The sequence below is a fragment of the Bombus pascuorum genome, chromosome 3 (genome assembly GCF_905332965.1).
Source record: "Bombus pascuorum chromosome 3, iyBomPasc1.1, whole genome shotgun sequence".
Lineage (NCBI taxonomy): Eukaryota > Metazoa > Arthropoda > Insecta > Hymenoptera > Apidae > Bombus > Bombus pascuorum.
In genome coordinates this window covers 9,301,612-9,324,916 of record NC_083490.1, presented here as the reverse complement: position 1 = coordinate 9,324,916, position 23,305 = coordinate 9,301,612, and the positions used below count along the sequence as shown (strand labels likewise).

The 23,305-nt window shown below is 32.9% G+C and overlaps 1 protein-coding gene and 2 long non-coding RNA genes across 6 annotated transcripts in view; 1 reads left to right on the top strand and 2 right to left on the bottom strand.

Moving 5' to 3' along the window:
• Positions 1-23,303, top strand: part of LOC132905033 (TBC1 domain family member 1) — a 39,258-nt gene extending 15,955 nt beyond the window's left edge. For 2 of the 4 annotated variants that reach the window (XM_060955950.1, XM_060955951.1), the window contains exons 2-15: positions 15,618-15,740; positions 16,062-16,244; positions 16,426-16,731; positions 16,832-17,036; positions 17,416-17,532; positions 17,628-17,844; positions 17,942-18,259; positions 18,340-18,626; positions 18,729-18,890; positions 18,974-19,290; positions 19,389-19,641; positions 19,729-19,847; positions 19,930-20,154; positions 20,239-23,303. In XM_060955950.1, the coding sequence (XP_060811933.1) occupies positions 15,639-15,740; positions 16,062-16,244; positions 16,426-16,731; positions 16,832-17,036; positions 17,416-17,532; positions 17,628-17,844; positions 17,942-18,259; positions 18,340-18,626; positions 18,729-18,890; positions 18,974-19,290; positions 19,389-19,641; positions 19,729-19,847; positions 19,930-20,154; positions 20,239-21,159 (3,732 nt within the window). In that variant the 5' untranslated portion in view covers positions 15,618-15,638 and the 3' untranslated portion in view covers positions 21,160-23,303. Of the gene's footprint in view, positions 1-1,659; positions 2,730-15,617; positions 15,741-16,061; positions 16,245-16,425; positions 16,732-16,831; positions 17,037-17,415; positions 17,533-17,627; positions 17,845-17,941; positions 18,260-18,339; positions 18,627-18,728; positions 18,891-18,973; positions 19,291-19,388; positions 19,642-19,728; positions 19,848-19,929; positions 20,155-20,238 lie in introns of those variants that run through there. The other 2 variants (XM_060955949.1, XM_060955948.1) reach the window with 2 other exon arrangements.
• LOC132905044 (uncharacterized) lies at positions 4,260-5,431 on the bottom strand. The gene is made up of 2 exons (XR_009657724.1): positions 4,815-5,431; positions 4,260-4,553 (listed from the first exon to the last, which is right to left on the bottom strand). It is a non-coding gene; the product is annotated as an uncharacterized LOC132905044 (long non-coding RNA).
• Positions 8,431-10,359, bottom strand: LOC132905048 (uncharacterized). Its single transcript, XR_009657726.1, has 2 exons — positions 10,018-10,359; positions 8,431-9,927 (listed from the first exon to the last, which is right to left on the bottom strand). It is a non-coding gene; the product is annotated as an uncharacterized LOC132905048 (long non-coding RNA).
• Positions 23,304-23,305: the final 2 nt, after the last annotated feature.

Sequence of the window (23,305 nt, the reverse complement as noted above, 5' to 3'; positions counted from 1 at the left end):
TAGAAGAGTATCCATCTCATATTATTTCTTCAAGAAATAATAAACATATAAATTTTAACCTATCTCAAATAACATACATCTTTCACCGATGATTTAGCGCGTATGATGAATCAACAAACAAATTTTGTAGCATTCGATTTTCACTGTTCACATAAAAAAAGATTAGCAATGTGCACATTGAAATTTGTCTTTCCTGTTTCTTATAATGTTAGTAGTTTATATGGTTACGCAAGTTTTATTTAAGAAATTATATTTATTATAATATTTTCTTCGCAAAAGCGAACTAAATTTTCCAAGATGGCCGATTAAACGAGGCAATGAAAACTCCACCAATCGAATGCGCCTCGTTTGACTTGCAAATCACGTTGCTTACGAATAACGAGCTTGTAAAATGTTATAAGTGTTCGGGCACGTGCGTTAAAAAAATCCAAACGCGTGTCTGAAGGAGGCACGTACGTTCCGGTCGTCCTTATCGAGGTTTTCATACGGAATTGCCCCTCTGGAATGTTTGTAATCAAAGGTGCACTATAATTATATATTGCTTGACGTAACCGAAATATCGTTGTTTATCAGACACTTAATTCTAGATAAGTTGGACAAAAATGACACGCATTGTTACGATATTTTTTATCTATTTTCATAAAAAATGTAAACGTAAATTTGCTGCAAGAAACTCGGAAAATAACTAGTTGAAATAGAATTTTTAAAATCATCATTCTACGACTTAGTGATTTCTAGACATTTTGAAACGACCGACTTATATAATAATATTTCACATTTGCGCGCAAAAAGGAAAAATGTTTGTTCATAGATGTCCTTGAAATTACACATGCTTTATTTTAAGTTTAAGTATTTATTATATATAAATTTAAGTAATTAAGTATATTTTCTGGAAGAGATGCGTAAATCTATCAAGGTGAAATCAAATGTATAAATGCAATATATTATATGAAAATGAATTCGCATTCAACGCAGACTTTAAGGTAGTAATTAACGGATGATCCTTTCTTCCAATGAAGGTTTATATTATAATTGTAATCATCGTGATTTCATCCATGATTTAACAAACTTACAATGGTGTCTACGCGGGAGTAATGAATTATTAAAAACCTCTCACACTTGACTACCAAGTGTGGCATACTAGCTACTACTTGTCACGGAGAAAACAGAAATATATGTAGAAGTAACCTTCGATCATCGTTATTGATTCAGCATTACATAAGTGCATCCTGCAATTGGATCCATTCATAACAAAGTACATTTAAGATTGCAAAATTACATTATTTTTCGACTGACATCTTGTTACTAACTTCAAATTTTAGTTACAAAATATGTCTTATAAGTTAATGACGATTATCTTTATAAAGTAAACTATGTTATAATATACCCTGTGATAACAAATGACGTCTGAAAAATGAAGACAACATCTATAGAGGGTAAACAATGTGAAGCAATAAACGTTATGAGCTTAATAAATTAATATCGACAGAAAATATTTGATAACAAATGTTCGAGAATCAATTATGACGACAACCCTTTTAACGGTGTTTTTCATGAGTATAATCCATGTGTGTTACCTGGAAGCGCGCGACAACCAATGGGAGGTCCATTCGTCTGTTTAGGCCTTTAGGCCTTAGGCGGCGAAGTGCGCTACGCGTCAGTCGATGTTTGCTCGTCCGTCGGTAAAGGTGTTACTAGTTCCGAAGCAAGAAGTTCCGTCAACTCGAAAACAACGTCGTTTCGTTCTGCTAGAAAAGTTCGCACGCTAATCCACGATTAGATCAGTGCAATGCCTGTCTTGAGACGCGGCGGTTCGCATAGCGAGCTCTCATTAAAAATATGTGTGAGTGACATTAAATGAAATCATATATAATATTTTAAAGTACTTAAACATTACTCGAACATTGAAATCGAGGAACTAATATTGATTAATCAGTCGAAATTGCGTCGAATAAATAGAAAGATTATTTCAACGGCTTCCAATTGGAACATTGAACTTGGCGAAAGATTTAAATTTCCCGCGTCTTTCGATGTACTATAAAAGTGTTAAAAAAGAACTGCAAATATTTGTAGTTCAATTATAAATACTTTGCCGTAGAAATTTCGAGATCGAATTCGGTGATATATAACTCGTTGAAGGAGAAACGAGTCTACGATTGTGAACAGCCTTGAAAGGAGACGCACAAGTTCGGTTGAAAATAAATCATTTTCTACTTAGTGGCGACGTATACCAAACTTCGCAAGAAACTTCTGAAATTATTTTTGACGATCTCTATAGACGCAAAATCGTGCTTTCGTCATTTAACAGAAAATTTATTCGAGTAAACGTCACAGGTGAATGAACAAAACTTTCGACGATAAATCAGAGTCAGTGATTACTTGCTTGCGTCCAGCTGCTGGCAGATCAACGTGAAATTAGAGAAGCGTAATAAACTCGCTCGAATAGCGTCGCTTTGTCATCGTCCCGGAAGGGGACTGTGCATCGTTCTCCCCAGAAAAGTCGTGTCACCGGAAGTGTTCCTGAAAAGGTGCCAAATCTTCGGTTTGAGGGAAAGCAACCGCGGTGAACGTGGTGACTGGGTTTACGTTCGATTTTTTCGGCCGTCGAATGCTAGGAAGGTGGAGAAGCAAAGGGCGGAAAAATGATTACTGTGCCGATATCCGCTTCCAGTCCTTACATGAAGGTTACATCCTACAGCGATGCAAGCGCTATTGGCAAAAAGCCTACAGTGAGTAGATCAAGAAACCATTCACAGTCTGATTTTTTATTGCGAGGTCGTAAAAATCGGTTTTTTTGTTCCATTCTCTTAGCTTCTGTTTCTTAATTTATTTGTGTAAATTTTAAGATCGTGGTCTGACTTATGAAGTTGAAAACATTCGATATTTAGAAAGTTTATTGGATTTTTGGATAATATTAAGTTTTAATGCTTATTTGTTAATGTGGGGATGATAGTACCAGTTATATTAATATTTTATTAATACAAAGCCGTAAGAATCGGTTTTTTGTTTCGTTCCTTTTTTCCCAATATTTTACTTTCTTTATGTAAATTGTAAGATCATGGCCTGGTTTATTACTTAATTAATATTTAAAAGATTTATTGGATGAGAATATGTATTTATTAGGTATTATTGTTTATTTATTAACATGAGGATGATTATACAAATTATGTTAATATCCTATGAGTACAAGTAAATTGTATATTTATGAATACGACTGATTTATGAATGAGTAGGACTTAAATATCGATTTATTTTATCCTTGAAATACTGTAACCTCACTTTTGATATTTTGTATATCTTTGCATGCTGTATGTACTCTGTACCTGTACTTAATTTAAATTTCTAATACATGCGAAAATATGCTAACCAATTTATTAATAATGCAATATCATAGCAATAATAGCGTACTATATGAAATAAAATGTGCAATACAAAATATACGACGCAGAACAAACTACAGTGCATAATAAATATCTTTATATACTTTTAAACACGCTGTAGATTAAATAAACTCTATATGAAAGTAAAAAACAAACCTAAAATAGATAGCATGAATTAATGCGATGCGTGCTATTTGGTGAGTACGGTCGTACTAAGTCTTTCCTTCTTTCTTCTTTGTATCGTATAGGGGTATTTTTGGTCTAGGAAAAATATAGAAAGCGCAGGTCAAGATCTTACAAAATTTTCTAGGCATTATATTTTAACATTTTTTTTCAATGATATATATATCATATATATATATCATATATATATATATCATTGAAAAAAAATGTTAAAATATAATGCCTAGAAAATTTTGTAAGATCTGATACATATATATATATGTGTGTATGTATGTATGTATGTATATCTAGGTATGTATCTGTGTATTCTAACAGGTAATTATGGAAATGAAATATTCAATGTTTATTAATTCTCATTTGAAATTTACTAAAAACAAATGCGCATTTAGTGCTAGATAATGAAGAGTTCTAGGAAGTTTGTTGTTATAGGAGATAATTTAATGATCTTGTATAGAGATATGTACTATGGGAATTATGAAGTTATTCTTTGTTTATCTTATTGTGAATGGGGAATAGATTGAAATAATTTGCTATGTACTTATCATGTTGATGATTGTATTGTATCTTCGATTAAATTGAAGAAGAACTGTCGGTAATAATAATTTATTCCTTAATTATTATCTATTACTTGATGCATATAAATTCATTTTTAAGTTACTAAATTCATATATCATTAAATTTTTGAAATTATTAAACTTTTATTTATACTATTTTTGTATATAATATCTTGATGTAAATATTACATCGATTCATTTTAAAATCCACAAGAGATTATCTGAAATGGAGTATGGGCAAAGACAAAAGGAGACATTACGTGTTTAATTTTCCCGTTTTCTCCGCAGTTTCTTTAGCCCATTTTTTCTCCTTGCTCTTCCTTCTTACTTTCTAAAACGGTGTCTATCATTTCTTGTATGACCATGATTCGCCCTATTTCTCAACAAACGTGTCAATCTCATCTTCTCATGTACCACATTAATCTTTTAATTATCCCTATACAATCAGTATAATTTTCATATCATTATCATTCAAATTTTATATAGAAAATCTTTAATTTAGTGTTAGTTAATTTTTCTCAGATCCTTAACAAACACAGTGGAACGTGTTTCATAGTCAGATTAGTAACAGAAAATCATATCTGTTTTCAATTTAAAAAATAATTTAAACGTTTCCCTAATAAATAAAATCATTATATCGTATTTTACCAGATCTTACACAGGTAAATCGAGATGTATGTCATAGTCAAATTACTACCTTGAAATTCCTGGCACGATTCTTCATTATCTGGACCATGATAGTAGCACACAAAGGTGGGGATAATTTATACCGGAAGAGAGAATGTGTTTTTTCCTATTCAGAAATTCGATCAAACATTATCACGACGTCAGTCATTATTGATATTTCGCCACGAATATATCTAGTTCTATAGTAGTGGTCTTAATCTCATGTCCGTTATTTATTCTTATCGGCTTATCAGGAGATTATTCATCTTTTACGACTAATCGTATGCGCGACATAGGATGTTCGCTAGCCTGGAGGCTGTTTTCCTTTTTTCTCTCGTTTCCGTCTGTCGTCGTTGGTAAGGCTTACGTTCGTGGAACCAGGCGTACCGTGGATCTAAATTTACAACAACGAACAAACGAGCAAGAATCCCAGCTCTTTGCCAACGTTCGGTTCGTCGAATGACCGTGTTCCAATTATTCCGTAAAAAATATCGGTTTTATTAATGCAGATGCTTTTTACTTCTGTTGTGTTATTTCTTACATATGACGCAGATTGGATGGTTCTTAAACGTTTAAGAATATCGCTGCATTCTCACGTCTGCTTTGTACGCGGTAGTGAAAGTTACGTAAAGTACTAAACACGTCTGAATGGAGTTTGACGTAATTATTTCTTGATCGGAACCGCTCACTACCACTGTCGCCCCTAGCGGACGTTTTGTGAAATTTATTCATTTTGAACCCTTTATCTATTCTAGAACTTACGACAATGCTAATTTCTATTTTATTAATGTGATCTTTATGCGTTACATTCTATTTGAATAGTTCAAGCTATTCATTTGCGTAAGAAATTAGTTTTTTCTAATTCAGCATTTGCCGGGAAAAGGACAGGATATTAATGTAGAATGTAGTAAAGTTTTTTATTTTGAATCTATATGTTAGCTACACTAGGCAGTTGATCTGCCACAATAATATTTTCCACAGGTATTTACTAATAATCTAAGAAACCTCGCGGTTTATAATTTATGGAAGGTTAGAAAATAGAAATAGGACAGGTTCTTGACAACAGTTAGGAATTCCATGATTCGTTTAAATTTAAATGACATCGGAGTGTTTGTACGAAAATTAACGTCAAAATTATTTATCGATTAGAGACAGAATTAAATTTTCAATTAATTAACAATATGTTCTAAAACACTTTCTTAATCGTCTTACACAGCAATTATTCCAATTTCTCTAGCAATATATTTTTCTTACTATTCAAACAAAATAATAGATACTCGTTTTATAATTTAAATAAAAATACAAATATTAAGATCAGACATAAGATACCTAACCGTAATAAAAATATAGAATGAAAGATAAGTTATGAAAAAATTCAAAAATATTACAGACCAGCAATATAGGTAAACGATAAGTTTAGAAGTCCTATATTTACTTCTATTTTCTTCTTCAATTCTTTGCAGCGAACAATTCTTTTTAGTTTCGTGCTGTAAGAATTTTACTCTCGAATTTACAAACGAAGAAACAGATGACCGATAGAAAATTCTAAGATTGCATCGTTAAGAAGAAAATAAATGTTATTTACTTTGACTGCTCACGCGAAGCTTGTTATGTACATATTAACATTTTATTTTATATTTATACAGCCAAGTAATCTTTTCATTAAAAAAGAAACGATCGAAGTTAGTTTTATAGTGTCGAATAAGAAATGCATTTTACGTGACCACATGAATTTTCCAACAGCCTTAATGTTTCTGCAGTTCGTATCTTGTCATTTCATCTTTCACATTCCACATTCCACGTTTTGCATTCCACACTCAACATTCTACAGCCTGCATTCTGCAAATTGTGCTCGCAAAAGTTACTAGAGGTATCTTCATGTTAGGTACAATGACGAACAGAGGTATTGGCATACACCAGATTTTTCTGTAAAATTCTGTCCACATAAAAGATTCATTATTCTTTATTTAACTCTTCCAGAATTGAACGTTTGTAGGGCTTTAAAGAAAACTTCTATTTTAGAAAAGGAAGAATGTATTTCTGTTGTTCAAAGGAGCTACAATCTGAAAAAACCAGCTTACAGATCTATGGTAAACGTATAACAGATCTGTATTTTCTAATCCAATAATTTAATTATTATGGAATTTCCATTTATTCGGTAAATATAAAAACAATAAAATTGTAATAAAAGTTAGTTAATATTGAAAACTATAACTAACATTTTTAGTGCAATTTACTTAACTCTTCATTTCTATGGGTTTTGTGGAATTTTCTGGAAAAATCCTCAATTATTTTGTCCATATAATTAAAAAATGGAACGCAGATAGAAAATTGTTTTAGCTATTCAATATTCAGTGCCATATTTCAGATATATATTTTTCTACATTATACATATTCTGTGCATTTTTGCACCTTAGAATTTCCCATAAATGCTAAAAAAAAAGTCCGCAGTCTTATAATTAATAATAGAAATACATTTTCCCTAATAATTTTTTTACAAAATACACAATGGATTAAAATTTATCACTAGTTTTACCAAAACTAGAAATATCTATCGTTTACTTGATAAATAGATTATTAGAATGCAATTGCCTGAAAGGTCTAATCTTTATGTAAAATGTCACTTTCAAATCTAAATATTGCACCGATGCAACATGCTAGTTGAAAACATCCGGCCGGATTTCTCCACATAATTCCAGTAAGAACCAGAATTTAGTAAATGTGCGATAAGCTAGAGGAGACGCTCGATCGACTTGTATCCGAGTTCCGTCACGAATTTTGCCGGTATCCAGGAGTCTCGTGCCAAAGTTATGGCATTTCGATCACGTACCAGTATCTCTGCTTTCACGATTCTTTGAATTCTCGATGACAACGACAGGAGAAGGTGATAGTAGGACGAGAAGAAACAGAGTGTCTCAATGAATATCCACAACACAGTTTCAAACCAGTTTTTCCGTCTATGGATCCGGTGGTTGCCACAAAAACGTGCTCATTAACGCGTAATCGTGTTAGAGTGATTACAGTACTTTCTGCAACAAAGTGTCGATAATAAGGCGTAACAGTTTGTTCACTGCTCGCTCGTAGGTATTATGTTACCTGTTCCGTCGACTTGACTGCTTGTTTCGGACTTAATGTTAATTTGGTCACGTAGACAGATACGTTGCATTCTTTCTCTTCTCCCTTTATTGCTGTTTCACGGTGTATGCGTACGTGCACGAGGTACTCTATGCGTTCTTACGCTACTATCTTTTCATAGTTATCTTATAAGAGGTGTCTTGCTAGGTGTCTTATTATAAAACATTTACATTGTACTCTTAGCTATAAATATCAGGATACCTACTCGTTGTATCTACTTTGACAAATATTTAGTATTTTACATTATAACGTAGATTGTATTTATATTATTGCAATTTTATATTTTGTTATATTATTATAATAAAATATTTAGAAAACAAAAATAATGGAAAGCAAGAGTTCTGCAAGAGTTCTGGTACTTACAGCCAGCACTGTATACTTATAGCCAGCACTGTATGCTTTTATCCAGAAGCAGGAAGTGAAATATTCTTTCTTGTATGTAACATTTAAACTAAATTTATCTGATACTTGCACACTTTTATTGGAACTAGGAGTAAGAATAAATCACCAAATGAAAAACATTTGCATCTTATTTTGTTTTATGATGTATATTCAGTATATTTGCTTAGGTAAGTTTGTTTTGATAAAGTTTGATTGATGCACATTTCAGAATAGCACATTTGCTATTGCACATAGGATATATGTAGGGATTTTCTAACATGTTTACAGAAATTGTAGTATTTTTGGCAGATTAGCAGAAAACATTGTTCAGCAAGCAACTCGCTAATTTCTAAGTAATTAATTCAATGAATGTAAGATAATCGTTTTGGTAGTAATGGAAAAAATCGTGAGTCGACAGATCTAGCAACTTGGAAAAGTATGATCCTGGTATTTAAATAACACAAGTGAAAGCTTGGATATTCGTGCAACGTTTGGGAGAGACAAGCTGTCTGCATATAATTAGACCCATTGAGTGCCATACATTTTTAGATGGATTCCTCTGAAATATTTCTGCCCTCGACCGCTGCCATTTGCATAGCAAATCTATTTGAAATAGCAAATGTAATTTCCTTCGCATTATAAACCAGATCAATTACAAATAAGGAATAATGTAGACAGAAATAAAATATTCCTTGTATTTTAATCATTAATCGTGCTTATAAATTATTTTATAGGTGTTCCGCTACATTAGTTACAAGCTTGCTATAACGTCCATTAGCACACATTAATTAAAATCATATTGTATTAAATTGCAAAATCAATTGATAGATATTAAAGTATATATATACCGCTTCAACGATACTTTTAAACGAAAGAAAATTTATGTGCATTTATTCATGGTGTTCGGCCTCAACAATTCTTATTTTAATCTGTAAAAGTGTCGGCAGACACGCGTGACGCATTCCACGACATTTCAATGGAAACTATGTCAACCAAGATCAAAGACCTTACATGTACGGTTATCGACACTATCCAGGTTTTCTTTTTTCTTTTTTTTTTTAGCGTCAAATCAAATTAAGTCTGGCTCCAGTAATTAGGATTTAATTATGGTCGACACATGGCGCGTATGAAAATGTAGCTACCGTCTCTTTTCACACTGCTGCTCCATAAATGAACGCTAGGGTGAAAGTATCTGTATAGTTTGAATGTTTCAACGCGCAAAACACTTGATTCTAAACATTAAGAATCTCTTCATTATTTTCATAAAAATACATATTACTTCTTATATATTTAGTTTGATGTATGATACATATATATGCCTTATAGCACAGTATATTGTATACTATGCAATGTATAATCTAGTTCATCACATAATTTATGGTATACGGTGTGTACTTTCATACAATACGTGTTATACAACTTTTTAATTATATGTATGTCTTTAATTTCATCAAATCAACTTTCATAACAGAATTAATAGGTCTGTATTTATTGTCATTCATAGGAGATCTCTAATCGTCACAAACATGGTTTTCATTAAATTCCTATTCATCAATAATTAATGTCTGGTTGTTTGCATCGTAGAAGATTTACGTAATAACACGTCTATAGTAGTTGCTACTGAAACTCTGCAATTTAAAAAAAAAGAAGAATGAAACGAAGGGGATTATTCTTTGAATTCCATGCAGTCCTTAAAATACACTTATGAAACACCTTACCTTCGTTCCGTTCCAAAAAGTAATTGCTATGTACATCTCGAATGATGAATGATTGCACGCGGAAGGCGCATTCGTGAGCGATCAGAAGTTCATCAAGTGAGAGTTGCTTTAACAATCTCCGACATATATCTTCACAAATTGATTTAAACTCCTGATTAGTTCTACAAAATTCTTATTAATTTCTTGGTGTAAAAAACTTTAATCAACGATTGCGATAAAATATATATATGTGTATCGAAGTTATAACTAGGCTGCGGATTTTTATGTAAATTCGTATTTTTATGGAAGTAACGAAAGAAATGGGACTTAGGTATAAATTTGATTCACATTCTAAATACTGTAATAAAATATTTTGCCTTGGAAGTTTCATGTAGTTTCGGTACGTTACGTTTTTGCAAATTTAAAAATCCATAGTCGGATCATAAACTACTTGTAAAAAAATTGCGATCATGAAATTGAAAAATCTTACAAATTCTTAAAAATTTCGAGGTGGTAACTCTGAAGTAATTATCATATTGCAATAATTTCGAACATTTCTACTGGAAAGTTACGCGACATCATTCCTATTCTACTCACATTGAGAGAATATCCCTGTAGATAGCAGAAATCCGATAGTTGAAAAAAGAATATCATCCATCGTTGACTTCACCACGAAGATTCCATTCACAGACACGAGATCCGCGCGTGCAGAGAGTCTCATTAATTCTTGGCCGTGAAGCGCGTTGGAAAAACGGACGGAAACGATTTCTCCGCTGCGTCTTTTCTCACGATCGTCGATCATGCGAGCGCCCTTGGTCCGGGAGCACAGCTTACGAAATACCCGTTACCATTTAACTACAACTCGATGAGGCGGTTCATAGGTTCTTTCTCGGGGATATTCAATCTAATTTTCCACGTGCACTCAATCGAGCAGCGTCACGATGCAAAACCGTGCTTCTTTTGATGACCACGCGTGCTTTCATATTTCGAATTGACGATGATCAATTGGGAGTGGACGGAGCGAGTGTCAACAAAGAAGATAGAGAATCACGACAGATGTGGCGTACACGAGCGCTTAAAGACCTTGTGAAAATTTCGCGATTATTCTCAGTGGTGGTATTTATAGCTGAAATAGAGGAGATTCGATGAATGCGAATATTGAAAAGTTAAATGAAATTTATTGCCATTGTTCGTTGAAAAATTTAAGCAAGAAAATACTAGATATATCAGGAATAATAGAGAATTAATAGTCTTATTCTCTTCTTTTTTTAAAGATTTATTCAGGAGATGACAATTACAGTAGCGGACAAAAGTTTAAGACGAAATGGAAGAAATAAATAATTGATTTACTTTCCATAAAAAATATAAATACGGTGTTCTACTTTTGGTATTAACTAATTGTACATTTGTTTGTACACTTAGAAAAAAAATTTCATTTTGATATTTTGCTCAATAGCTAAGTTATAAAAAAGGAACGAAATCTGTATAATATTTCGTCGGTCAAAAGTTTAAGACTATACAAAAAATATTAATTTTTGGTTAAAAAATATACACAATTTTTGTTTAAATTCAATATTTTGTTCAATATCCGTTATTTCTTATCCCTTCGGTACATCTTCTTGGCATAGAATCTATTAATTTTTTATATTAATCTACCGTAATATTATTCCAGGCTGTTTCAATCGTAGAGTAAAGTTCATTTAAATTTTTCGGTTTATAACCTTGTACTGTCTTTTTTATGATGCTTCACAAATTCTCGATTGGGTTAATGTCTGGTGATTGCGACGGCCACGGCAGCACGGTGATATTTTCTTCTTGAAAAAACTGTTTCACAACCCGAGCCGTGTGCTTCGGATCATTATCATTTTGAAAAATAAAATCATCACTCATATTGTTGCGTGCAAAAGGTAACATTGTGTTCTTGAGTATGTCCTTGTATTGAAAACGGTCCATAATTCCATTGATACGACATATCGGACCAGGGCCGCTTCGAGAAAAACACGCCCACACCATAACGTTGCCACCACCATGTTTAAGAGTTTTTAAAACGCACTGTGTTTTCAAACTTTCGCCAATTCGACGTCTAACGTACCGTATCCCGTCAGAACAGACGCGATTGAATTTCGATTCGTCAGAAAACAATACCTTTTGCCAATCTTCACTTGTCCAATGCTTATGAGCTTTAGCAAATGCAAGTCGTCTTTTTCGATTCCTAGAACTCAGCAGTGGTTTCTTTTGGGGTTTTCGTCCTCTTAAGTTAAAGTCTTCTAATCTTCTCCTAACAGTTCTAGCACTAATTTGTGTATCGTTTTCATAGTTTATCTCCGCAGCAATATTATTTGCACTACGAAAACGATCCTTTTCGCTCAATCGATGAATCCGGCGATCCATTTTCGGTGTTGTTTTCCGTGGTCTTCCGTTTTTCGGTTGATCGCAATACATGCCTGTCTTTAAACATTTATACCAAGCTTGTTTACAAGCTGTTTCTGACCTGTTCACTATATTTGCTATTTCGGTGAAGGTTTTACTTTGCTTTCGCAGCCTTACGATTTGTTCCCTTTCGTTTTCAAGTAAATTCTTTGATTTACCCATAGTCTGTTCCTACCTAAATGAATTTTAAGCAATAAAAGGTACACTAAACAATGATTTTGACATTCCAGAATCAAAATGTTCAAAAACTGTACTCGTACTCACGTTTTACACAGATCGTCTTAAACTAATGTCCACTGTTTCCAAGTGCTAGGCGGTAACTAACTGTTGTAACTCCTACATTGTTTGTATTTAACAACTGACTGTCTGAGGTTACGAAGGTCAAACATACAGCTACGTTATTCCAAAGAGACAAACCGAATAGAAGAACAATATGCGTATAAGATGTTTGTAATCCGGTTTACAAATCATCGTCTTAAACTTTTGTCCGCTACTGTATATTGCAAAATCTTGCAATATATATCTCATTATACGATTGATATTGTTACATGTGATGACGGGAAGCAGGTTATTTATATTCGATCCAAGTATCCTCTTATTAAGAATGATTAAGTCCAGAAGTAAAAACGACAGGAAGTTAGTTTTCTCGTGATCTGTTAAACCGTTACTTTACAATTAAATGTATATATCTGTCTACTAATATATATTCGATGTACATACATTAACTAAATCGGTTATCCAGGCACATTTCTGCATCTGCTATAATTCTTTTATGACCATTCATTTTCTATTACATCTAAAAATATAACACGATACGAGAAATTTAATCGATCTATTAGAAAGCTAGAACACGTCTCTTCGACTATCCATTTGTTTTCTATGGTCATTCATCTTTTATTCCATCTAAATAATTCAAAATAGGAAATTAGGAAAATAAAGCAAATCCTAGAATTATATTTTAATCTGCATTCTTGCTAAATTTACATTCTTCCAAGTCTTCATCCATACAATTTAAAAAAAGATTTGTAGTTAAGGGATGAGAATTCATTGAGATATCCCAGTTTCAATGTCGCGTTGCTATTCATCGTCCTGTATAGATTGCAGTCAATGTGTATCAAGTGTCAGTCGTACATATTTTACAGTATGAGAAAGGGCCGGCCGGATAATAAAAAGAAAGCTTGTCTGGTAATTGGATAAAGGAAGCCCCGCCGCTTTGTGCCGATCTGTGTCAGCAACTACGCTAGCGAGATTCTCCTGTCGCAGCTGAGAAGACCTCTCATGGTCGTCCAGATAACCACCCGTCAAGATAATCTTCTTTTCATTGATACAAATTGTTCTCTGATCGATCGGGTCATTCGACGTATTTTCGGCTTGCTAATCGTTCTCGATATATCGCGTAATCGAAACCTAGTCGTAGTTTGCATAATAAATTGTTTGCTCTTAACGTGGTTCATAACGTCAGCCACGTTTATACCAAAGATCGATTGCTTGCTTTTCTCCTTGTTTTTCCGAACTCTCACTGATTACAGGATTCAACCTCTTTTGTTTCCAGCTTTCTTCCATATTTTTAATCTTTCTCTCTATTTCTTATATAAATGCACGTGTTCGTTAATAATATTGGATTGTAACAATAATAAGTTCCGTCAATAAATATATTGAGTTTATCCAAACTTATTTATGTTACAATCCAATACGTACACATACTTTTTAGTGTCATTGTACGTATCCATCATAGTTCGTAAATGGCAAAGAACTCGCGTGTCTCACGCGAGATTGCTCATGAAAATTGGTGTAACAGTGTAACCTAACGCTTGGGCAGCCTCCAAGGTAACGCTTGGATGAGCTCGTTGTATGAAGAATTTGTCGATGCACGAACAGTTCGTTATTTCTTAGTTTGAAATTCTACCTTAGTACACGCTGGTAGCAGCACTATACAAGTTGCATTTGCAGGAGAAACAGTTTATAAAATATGATAACCTATCGCACATGTATTTCAGAAGTTCAATCAGACAAATTCACGAGACAAAAGCAAGAAAGCTATTTGGAAGCTTATAAGGAAAGCTATTTAAGAAACATATAATGTTAGCGATATCATGGTGTCTAGGAAACAATGGTCAAATATTATTTTTGTAATTTTCCATTCCTAGCGCTTGAAACCACGCTTTGAGGGTTTTAATATTCTTCTAACATGGAATTTAATTATTTTGAAATGCATATAGAGGATGCTATTGAGTTATAAGAAAGTTGTTTCATAAATCGGGATGATGTAGATGTCGCACTAGTTCAATGGCGTTTTATTATTGTAAATGACTTACCGATCGATCTTCTTAGATTCTAGATCATTAAATGGTAAACAAAATATCTATATTTAATTACTAGACTGCGAATGTTTATGCGCATTCAGACATGCGTTTATAAACATAGCTATAGAAATGAAATCTAGATTGAGATTTGTTTCGTCTTTAAATATTACATATGTATCGCTAATTTATACAATAGTAGATAAAAAATAGGAATAAAACGTAAGAAAATATAATAAAATCTAAGAATGAATGATGAACAAACAATGAATCTGGAATTGTTTGAGAGGAAAGAAAAATATAAAAGAAAGAAGAGAAAACCATGCGGCCGGCGAGTGCTCTCGAAACAAATTTATTTTGGTCCACGGCCATCGGCCACGTTTGGACCACGTTTCCTTGCGAAATCGGTTTGTATATTAATGGTGCAGTTAGGATGCTACATCCTGGATTATTTCTGGGAAATTTCTGACAAATTTTTACCTCGAAAATATATCGTCAATATATAACGCATAGGTGATGCACGTACACCACACTAGTGTTATACAACAGTGTGAATTATGCAAATCGATACATTACTATGTAAATTGGCGAGCTTTGTAACTAAATTGGAAGGAATCTATTTAAAAAACGTTTAAATCGGTTTTCTCCATAATTTTTAATAAAATACATTCTTTCTTTCGTTCGTTATTATTTAAATATAACTTATAAATCTAAAATTAAAATAAAATGTTAAATTTGCATAATTTGTATTTTTCGCGAGAATTTCAAACTCGAGAATTAAAGACACGATTGTTGTCTGTGTCGCGTGACAAGAATTAATTTACAACTTAAATACCATGATGTCATGTCACGAGAGAGAGATTGCAATTCAATGCTTCGCTTTGTTTCCAGGTTCAACAATTCCTCAGAAATATGAAGGAAAGTCGGGATGTCCCTCAAAGATCGCAAAGTAGCGCGGCCAGCCTAACGTCCCTAGGTGCTGACATATCTCCAAGTTCCTCCCATTTCTTTGAGGTGATTCTTTGTGTTTCTTCTTTCTTTTTCTCCTTTAAACGCTTTTTATTACTCTATACATCTATGAAGTTAATAAGTATAAATGAATAAAAATAAAATACAAAATGAGATTATTTAAAAATAAAATTTGTAGACTATAAATATATTTATTAGCACTTCTGCTATTAATACTTGTAGCAGCCTCTAAATATATATACTTTAATTAGTGCAAGAATGATCTTTAAAAGCTACAAGTCCCTGACCCCAGTTTTAATTTAGATACAATTTTTCTCACTGAATAATTTTCTTTTAAAATATAGATTAATAATCAATAACTTTTAGGTGCTCTATGTGGGGAAAATCAGAGTGTCGCATCCAAAGGTATCGGAGGGCTTCATAGACGATGCGTTAGTAAGATTTCGCGTCCACGGTCTTGAAAAATCGAGACCGTCAGTGACTAACTTTCTTTCCGAAAGTCAGCGCCAATCGCTTTTAACGTCTTCTAATAATAGGAGAAATAGCACGGTAAATTATCCTTTCTTCCTAATTCTATACTAAATTATACATATATTCTAATTATAATATTTATTATAATATCATTATAATTGTACATATATTAATATGTACGTATATTAATGTACGTATATTAATTATAATTCAAAAAATCAGTATATTAGATAATATCAAGAAACAATTTTTACTTCAGGAATCTAGTGCTAGTGAGACCGGAAGCATAGAAAATGTCTCCGGAAATGGGGTCATATCGCCGGTTAACTCGCTGGGTGTACCGTCAGCACTCACCGGTTCGGTGGAAACGTTTCCAAAGACACAGAACCCCAATCTGGCCGAGAAAGACGAGCGCGAGGAGAATCGAGATGTTACAAACAATAATTCAATGCAAGTACCGGAAGTTATGCGAAACCGGGCTTCCTCTACGGGTAGCGTGTTGAATGCCAGGAGAGATTCCATGGCGAGAGGAGGTGACGAACATAATCGTACGATGCTCTTCCAGGTTTGAAATGATTCGATATATATATTACATATAATAATAATATATATACTATTATATAGAATCTGTATTGAAACTGATCTAATCTGACATTGAATTTCAGGTAGGCCGACATGATTTGAGATTAATCAGCCCGGATAGGAAGCTGGTATTGCTTCACAAGCAACTCAGAGACGTGGCGAGTTGCGTGCAAGGCATCAAGAACCCCGAGCACTTCGGTTTTATTTGCAAAGAGAATAACGTGGATTTTTTTGTTGGCTACGTATTCAAGTGCCAATCGGAATCCGTTGCAGATGATCTTGTCGCTGGTAAAACGAGTTTCTTGTTCTTTATTGATGGTGTCTGCTACGATGAAATAAATCCGGCATTGCAACGAGAAAGTTCCTATATATATATACATATATATGAGTTATATATATGTATGTATGTAACTTCTTTTTTATTAATTAATATAAGAAATTAAACTTTATATTGGCTAAGATTTGGTAATAAATACACTAATCATCTTTCAGTGTTGATTTCAGATAAGGCAGACTCCATCACTAATAGAACACCCTGTATAAACAACTAATAATGTAGAAGTTCCATAATTTCTAATCAAGTACATCTAATTTAACAATATAAAAATACATTGAAGTATCAATTTACTAAAATCAAACAATTTAAAATCATACACGTATTTTTTAGCTATTTCACAAGCGTTTGTTGGAACGTGCGAAGTTTCAAGGAAAGACCGATATTCCGTGTTTTCATGCGAACACTGCCCCATGTATTGGTATAACAAGTTGTGCCAGGAAATCGAAGGTAATTTACGAGTATACTTATGTCTTGTCTCCCTTTAATTGCCAACAAAATTATGGGACGAGTAAGAAGTTGGCATGTTCTCCTGCGGGTTTCAGGACAGAATGACAGGAGGACCCAGAATATAATTTTTTCGCGGATGGAAATGCTGCCGGAGGACGAGCAAGAAATCGTAGTTAGTAAATACAAAAATGCTGAGGCCGCCGGGGGTACAGGGACATCTTTACGCGAGCAAAATCAATTTTTAATAAGACTGTTGCGTGCTCATTGCGAGACGAAACAGGCTAGGCACGTTCATGACACAGCCGAGAATAGGTAAAATTTCTTTTAAGAAAAAATTTCTTGAAATATTTATTAAAAATACAATTTTTATTTATGTTAATAATTCAATCTAATCTATAATACGTTTCAGGAGTGAATTTCTTAATCAATACCTAGGCGTAGGTGTCGGAAGCACAATATTCATGAAAGCGAAACGCTCGCTTACAAATAGTTTTGATAACCTCATAAAGAGAAAGGGTTCGCGGGATGACCTTGGACTTGGACATTTAAAAGATATAAGCCACCTCAACACTGTGATACAAAAAAGCGGTAGCCAAAGCCCCGATATGTCGCGACAGCCGTCCATGGCAGATATTTCGCCGGATTCTAGTAGACCCAAATCTTTAAGGGTTTCACCTGAACAACAATTGACTGTAAATACTGGACCAAAGAGTTCTATGATGGATATGTACGTATAATTTTTGACAGTATGTAGTTTATAATTATAACTTGAATTTGTTTTATTATTTTTATGATATTCTTTAATAGATTCCTGAAGGTAGGAAATTCACCAAAAATGTCTCCAACTGAGACAGATGGAAACAATTCGGTACAGTCAAATGGCTCATGGAGACAAGCTATATTGAACCGAGTTGTAACTCCCAATAAAGATCACGAAAAAGAAAGCGATAAAACAGGAAATATTGGCATCATCAAATCTCCCCAGGCGACGCCGACGCGCAGAACGAAACAAGAATTAAGGGATCTGTGGAAGAAAGCTATCAATCAGCAGGTGATACTTATACGAATGGAGAAGGAGAACGCGAGGCTTAGAGGTAACATAATCCAATATTTAATAATATACTATCTAATATCTTTTTCTGAATAATAGAGAAATACTTCTTTCAACGTGTACATAAAAATGTACTTAATTTCAGTTCGTCAAGAAGAAGCGACTGTTAAGAGAATAAAATTGGAGTATGATGAACTTAGCACTTGTGGCCGCGAGTTAATGGAAGTATGGGACCTTTTAGTAAGCAAAGAGTCGAGGATCTCTACAAAATGTGATAATCAAATGCTTTTACATGCTATTAAACAAGGTAAGTGACCATAAAAATTTAAATATCAAGGTATTTTTAGATATAATGACTTAACGATTTAATAATTATTCATATTATTATAGGTGTACCAAAAGGCAAGAGAGGAGAAGTATGGCAATTTTTGGCTGAACAATTTTGCTTGAAGCAACCTCCAATAGACACACGCGACTTCCCTAATTACAATACACCATACGATTTGCTTTTGAAACAGCTTACGTCCCAGCAACATGCAATTTTAATAGATTTAGGACGAACATTTCCAAACCATCCATATTTCAGTTCACCTCTAGGACCTGGACAATTAGCTTTGTTCAATTTGCTGAAAGCTTACTCGCTTCTGGACCATGAAGTTGGTTATTGTCAAGGTCTCAGTTTCGTAGCTGGCATTCTTCTTTTACACGTGAGTTTAAATATTTTTAATTTTTGTTATTTTATTAATTAGTATTTAATTTTTATTAATAAGCATCTTTTTCTTAAAATATGGTTTATTTTTAATAGATGTCAGAAGATATAGCGTTTTTCCTCCTGCGACACTTAATGTTTCGAAGAGGCCTAAGGAAATTATATCTTCCTGATATGGCAGCTTTACAATTGTACCTGTATCAATTATCCAGGTTGTTGCACGATAGATTGCCTGCGATTTATAATCATTTTGACAAACATGAGGTTTCCCCCACATTATACGCTGCACCATGGTTGCTAACTTTATTTGCCAGTCAATTTCCACTTGGTTTTGTGACTAGAGTTTTTGGTAAGTACAACAAGATGAATACAAATTTATACACACGTGTTTATTTTTACAGTTTCAGGTATTTATTTTTTATATTTATTTTTATAGATTTACTTTTCTTGGAAAGTACTGAAGTACTTTTCAGGGTAGCTATGGCATTGTTAGAAGAGCATCAAGATCAATTATTAATGTGTGACAGTTTTGAAGAAATTATGGAATATCTCAAAGTATGAGAAATTCTTTTTTTTTTTTACAAAACTCTCTGATATAACTATAATACCTATGTTCCTTACTTTCTCTTAATTATAGACGCGCGTACCAGCTGTAGATAAAGAAATTCTGGACCGAGTTATGAAACGCGTGTTTTATCCGGATCAAGAGATTACGAAGCAGTTGAACGAATATAGAGTGGAATACCAGGTGTTACAGGAAGAAATGATATCAATGAAACCGCAAATGGAAAATCTGGAGAAGTTAAAAGTACTTAACAAGCAACTTTCGCAAGAAGTCAGTCAGCTCACTGGACAACTTGAAGTAAGATCTTTAAACATTAATCTTACTTAAAAACTATAAGGTTTTACTGCTTCTAAAATTAAATAAATATAATTATAATCACAGATTACTATGAACGACTTGCACCGTTTGGAGACAGCAAGATCTATGCAGCAATCGACCCTGCACAAACTTGAATCTCAGAATCGCAGTCTAGAAGTGACTGTCGCCACATTGGGTGCATTTATACAACAACTATCTGAAACTCGCCCAGACATCGAATTTCCTGGTGAAATTCGCCGAATAATCGCTCAGTTAAGCATCGCTGAGAAACGAAGAAGCACAGCCAGTAGATTGTACTCTCTAAAAGTGCTCGAGGATAATAACAAAATGGGAATGATCAAGAGTAACTCCGCAGGAAGAGAATCTCAAAATTTGTTAAAAAATAATAACGTAGTGGATACTCCATACCCTTTAAAATCCACGTTGAGCCAACCAAACTTGGCTACAAAACTGGAGAGAGTCTCGTCGTTCTTCTCAAACTCGCATAATCATATTCAGAAGCAACGAGCACAATTGGCCGCTCTTAGGAATGAGTATGCGAATGAGCAAGGTGTTAGAAATGACGAAAACGATCCAAAAACCGTCAATATAGATATTCGGATCACTGATACGGTAAATTCAACCGAACAGCAGAACATGGTGCAGGACGATAATCATTTGAAGATCCAACAAGTCAATTTGGAGAAATCGAGTTCGCTGCCATTAAATTCAAAAATGAAGTTGAAGTCATCGAAATCAGCTTATGAGTTAGGATCTGTTCAAAAAGTACCAATTACAAAGTTGGAAGTTACAAACGATGATAACGTGACGAATTTAACTGGAACGATGCATCCTCTGGATACCTGCAGCGATGTGAATTTTAGATATGGAGGAACAACGAAATTGAAGTCGATAAAATCAACAAGGTTATCGAGCCCAAGCGGCCAAGATGAAGGTATGAGCAAAAACGCTCAGAACCAGAACATAGAGACGTTGAACAGATAACAATTGCTAATGATGTTGCGCTCAAGGAAGATGCCTTGGAAGGTAACTAACTTGAGAAAAGTCTACCCAAAAAGCTAACGGAACAGTATCGTAATTCATGTTTTACTTCCACATTTCGTGCACGTGTCCTCTCTTGTATACAATTTTTTGATACAACAATCAATTTTTATTTTTTAACAAAAGCTCCGTCTACAAGAGGTGAACTGCCGATCAAAATATGCTGAGACTCGCACTTCCCTTTTACTTATACCAATGATTTTAATACCATGCGATAGAGAACAGAAAATAAGCAAAACTATATATAACAAAGAAGTCAATTTATAATATTTAAAAACTTGACGCGACTTTTGTGTGCGCGTATGTTTCTGTGTGAATGTATCAGTATCAGATATAGTTGAATATGTTCATACGTATATATGTATATACATAAACAAAAAACTTAGAGAAAAATTAGGAAGAATAAGTACAGCAAGTTAATAACTATCAAAAATATTTGAATGTAGGAAAGAGTAAAAAGGAATATTTACATAAATATAATAAATAAACTGCTGACAAGAAATTTGTTTAAAACGACAGTAACATAGAAAATAATTTCTATTGAATTTTGCGAAGTAACAGAATTGTAGATAATTATAATTTATTGGTGAATATTATTTGACGAAATACATGTTACTGGCGTAAACTAAATTTCTTAGAATCAAGCAAATAGAAGTCATATCTGTATCAAAATGTACATTAGATTATTACAAAATTGATAGGAATTCATTTAAGAAATAAATATTGAATTAAAGGAATAAACGTTGTTTGTTCGATTAATGATATATTTTTTGTTGTTAGTACATAGTTGCCCAAAATTTTTATTTATTAAAATAACAAATTTCAGCGAGCAATAACCCTAATAGTAAGTCAACTTGAATTTTTGACAGGGTTTCAAAGTTACACAAAAATTCCTAGTTAACAATACAAAATATACTGCTACCTTAAATTAAAAAAGTATTTTCAAATAATAGCTAAACAATATATTTAAAAGATTACTGTTTTTAGTTACGAAGAATTCCTATTACTTTTGTATAAATAATTGAGCGAAGTGCCAAACTTTCTAGAAAAGAAAACAAATTTTTTTAAATTGTATATAACTAGTAGAGAAGAAGTTTTCTAAAATATATATTGAGATGTAACTGTATCGTGTATATTCGAGACATATTTATAAGATATAATTTATATAATTATTGTGCACTGTGTAAGATTCGAGAAATCATCAAGTATTATTACTATTTTTGCACAAAGGAAAGCCTTGTGATATCAGGGATACTATATACTATGTATTATAATCAATTCTCATAAAGAGAAATCATTTTTTAAATACGAAATAATGACGTTGATAATTTGTAAAAATACTCAAATTGATATCAGTAGCGAATCATGCTGTCATTATAATTGATCAAGACTTCTTTTATTTAGCAAGCCAATAAATATTTTTAATCTCATAATAACATATTGTACTAAATAAAAAGCAAAAAGATAAAAACAAACAATGTTCAGTACGTTTGTACAGTAATTATTAGAAAGGATAAAATATTTTGTAGTACCGGAATTTCTACCTTCCGAATAGCAATTTGTACAAGTAGATAACTAGGAACTTTAATCGTAAATTGTGATGAATAATTAAGAAGTAATGTTAAAATATTTATAGCTTTTATGCACATGTTACTGTTAGCATATAGAAATCGTATTATTCTAATGTAGATATAAATAAGATATAATTGTGAACATCGTTTGTTCCCTACACTTAATTTTATTGTGATAGCAGTCAATTTATTTGATTAAAAACTAAGATGAAATATTTTAAGTATATAAGTATGATTATCGAAAAGAACTGTGACAAAATATGAGTTTATACTGTTTTATATATACCGAGAGAATGTAAGTAATTTTCTCTGGTAACTGCATCGATATGTACATATATTGAAGATTTCATATATCAATTGAGCATATCTGACTTATAATGTAAGTAAAGCCTTACAAACTTGTCTGTAAAATATAAACACAATATTTCAATCATATCATACGCGAAAACTAAAATTGTAATGTTCCCGTATAACAAAACCTTAAAAATAAAATAAATAATTATATTATTTAAAAAACT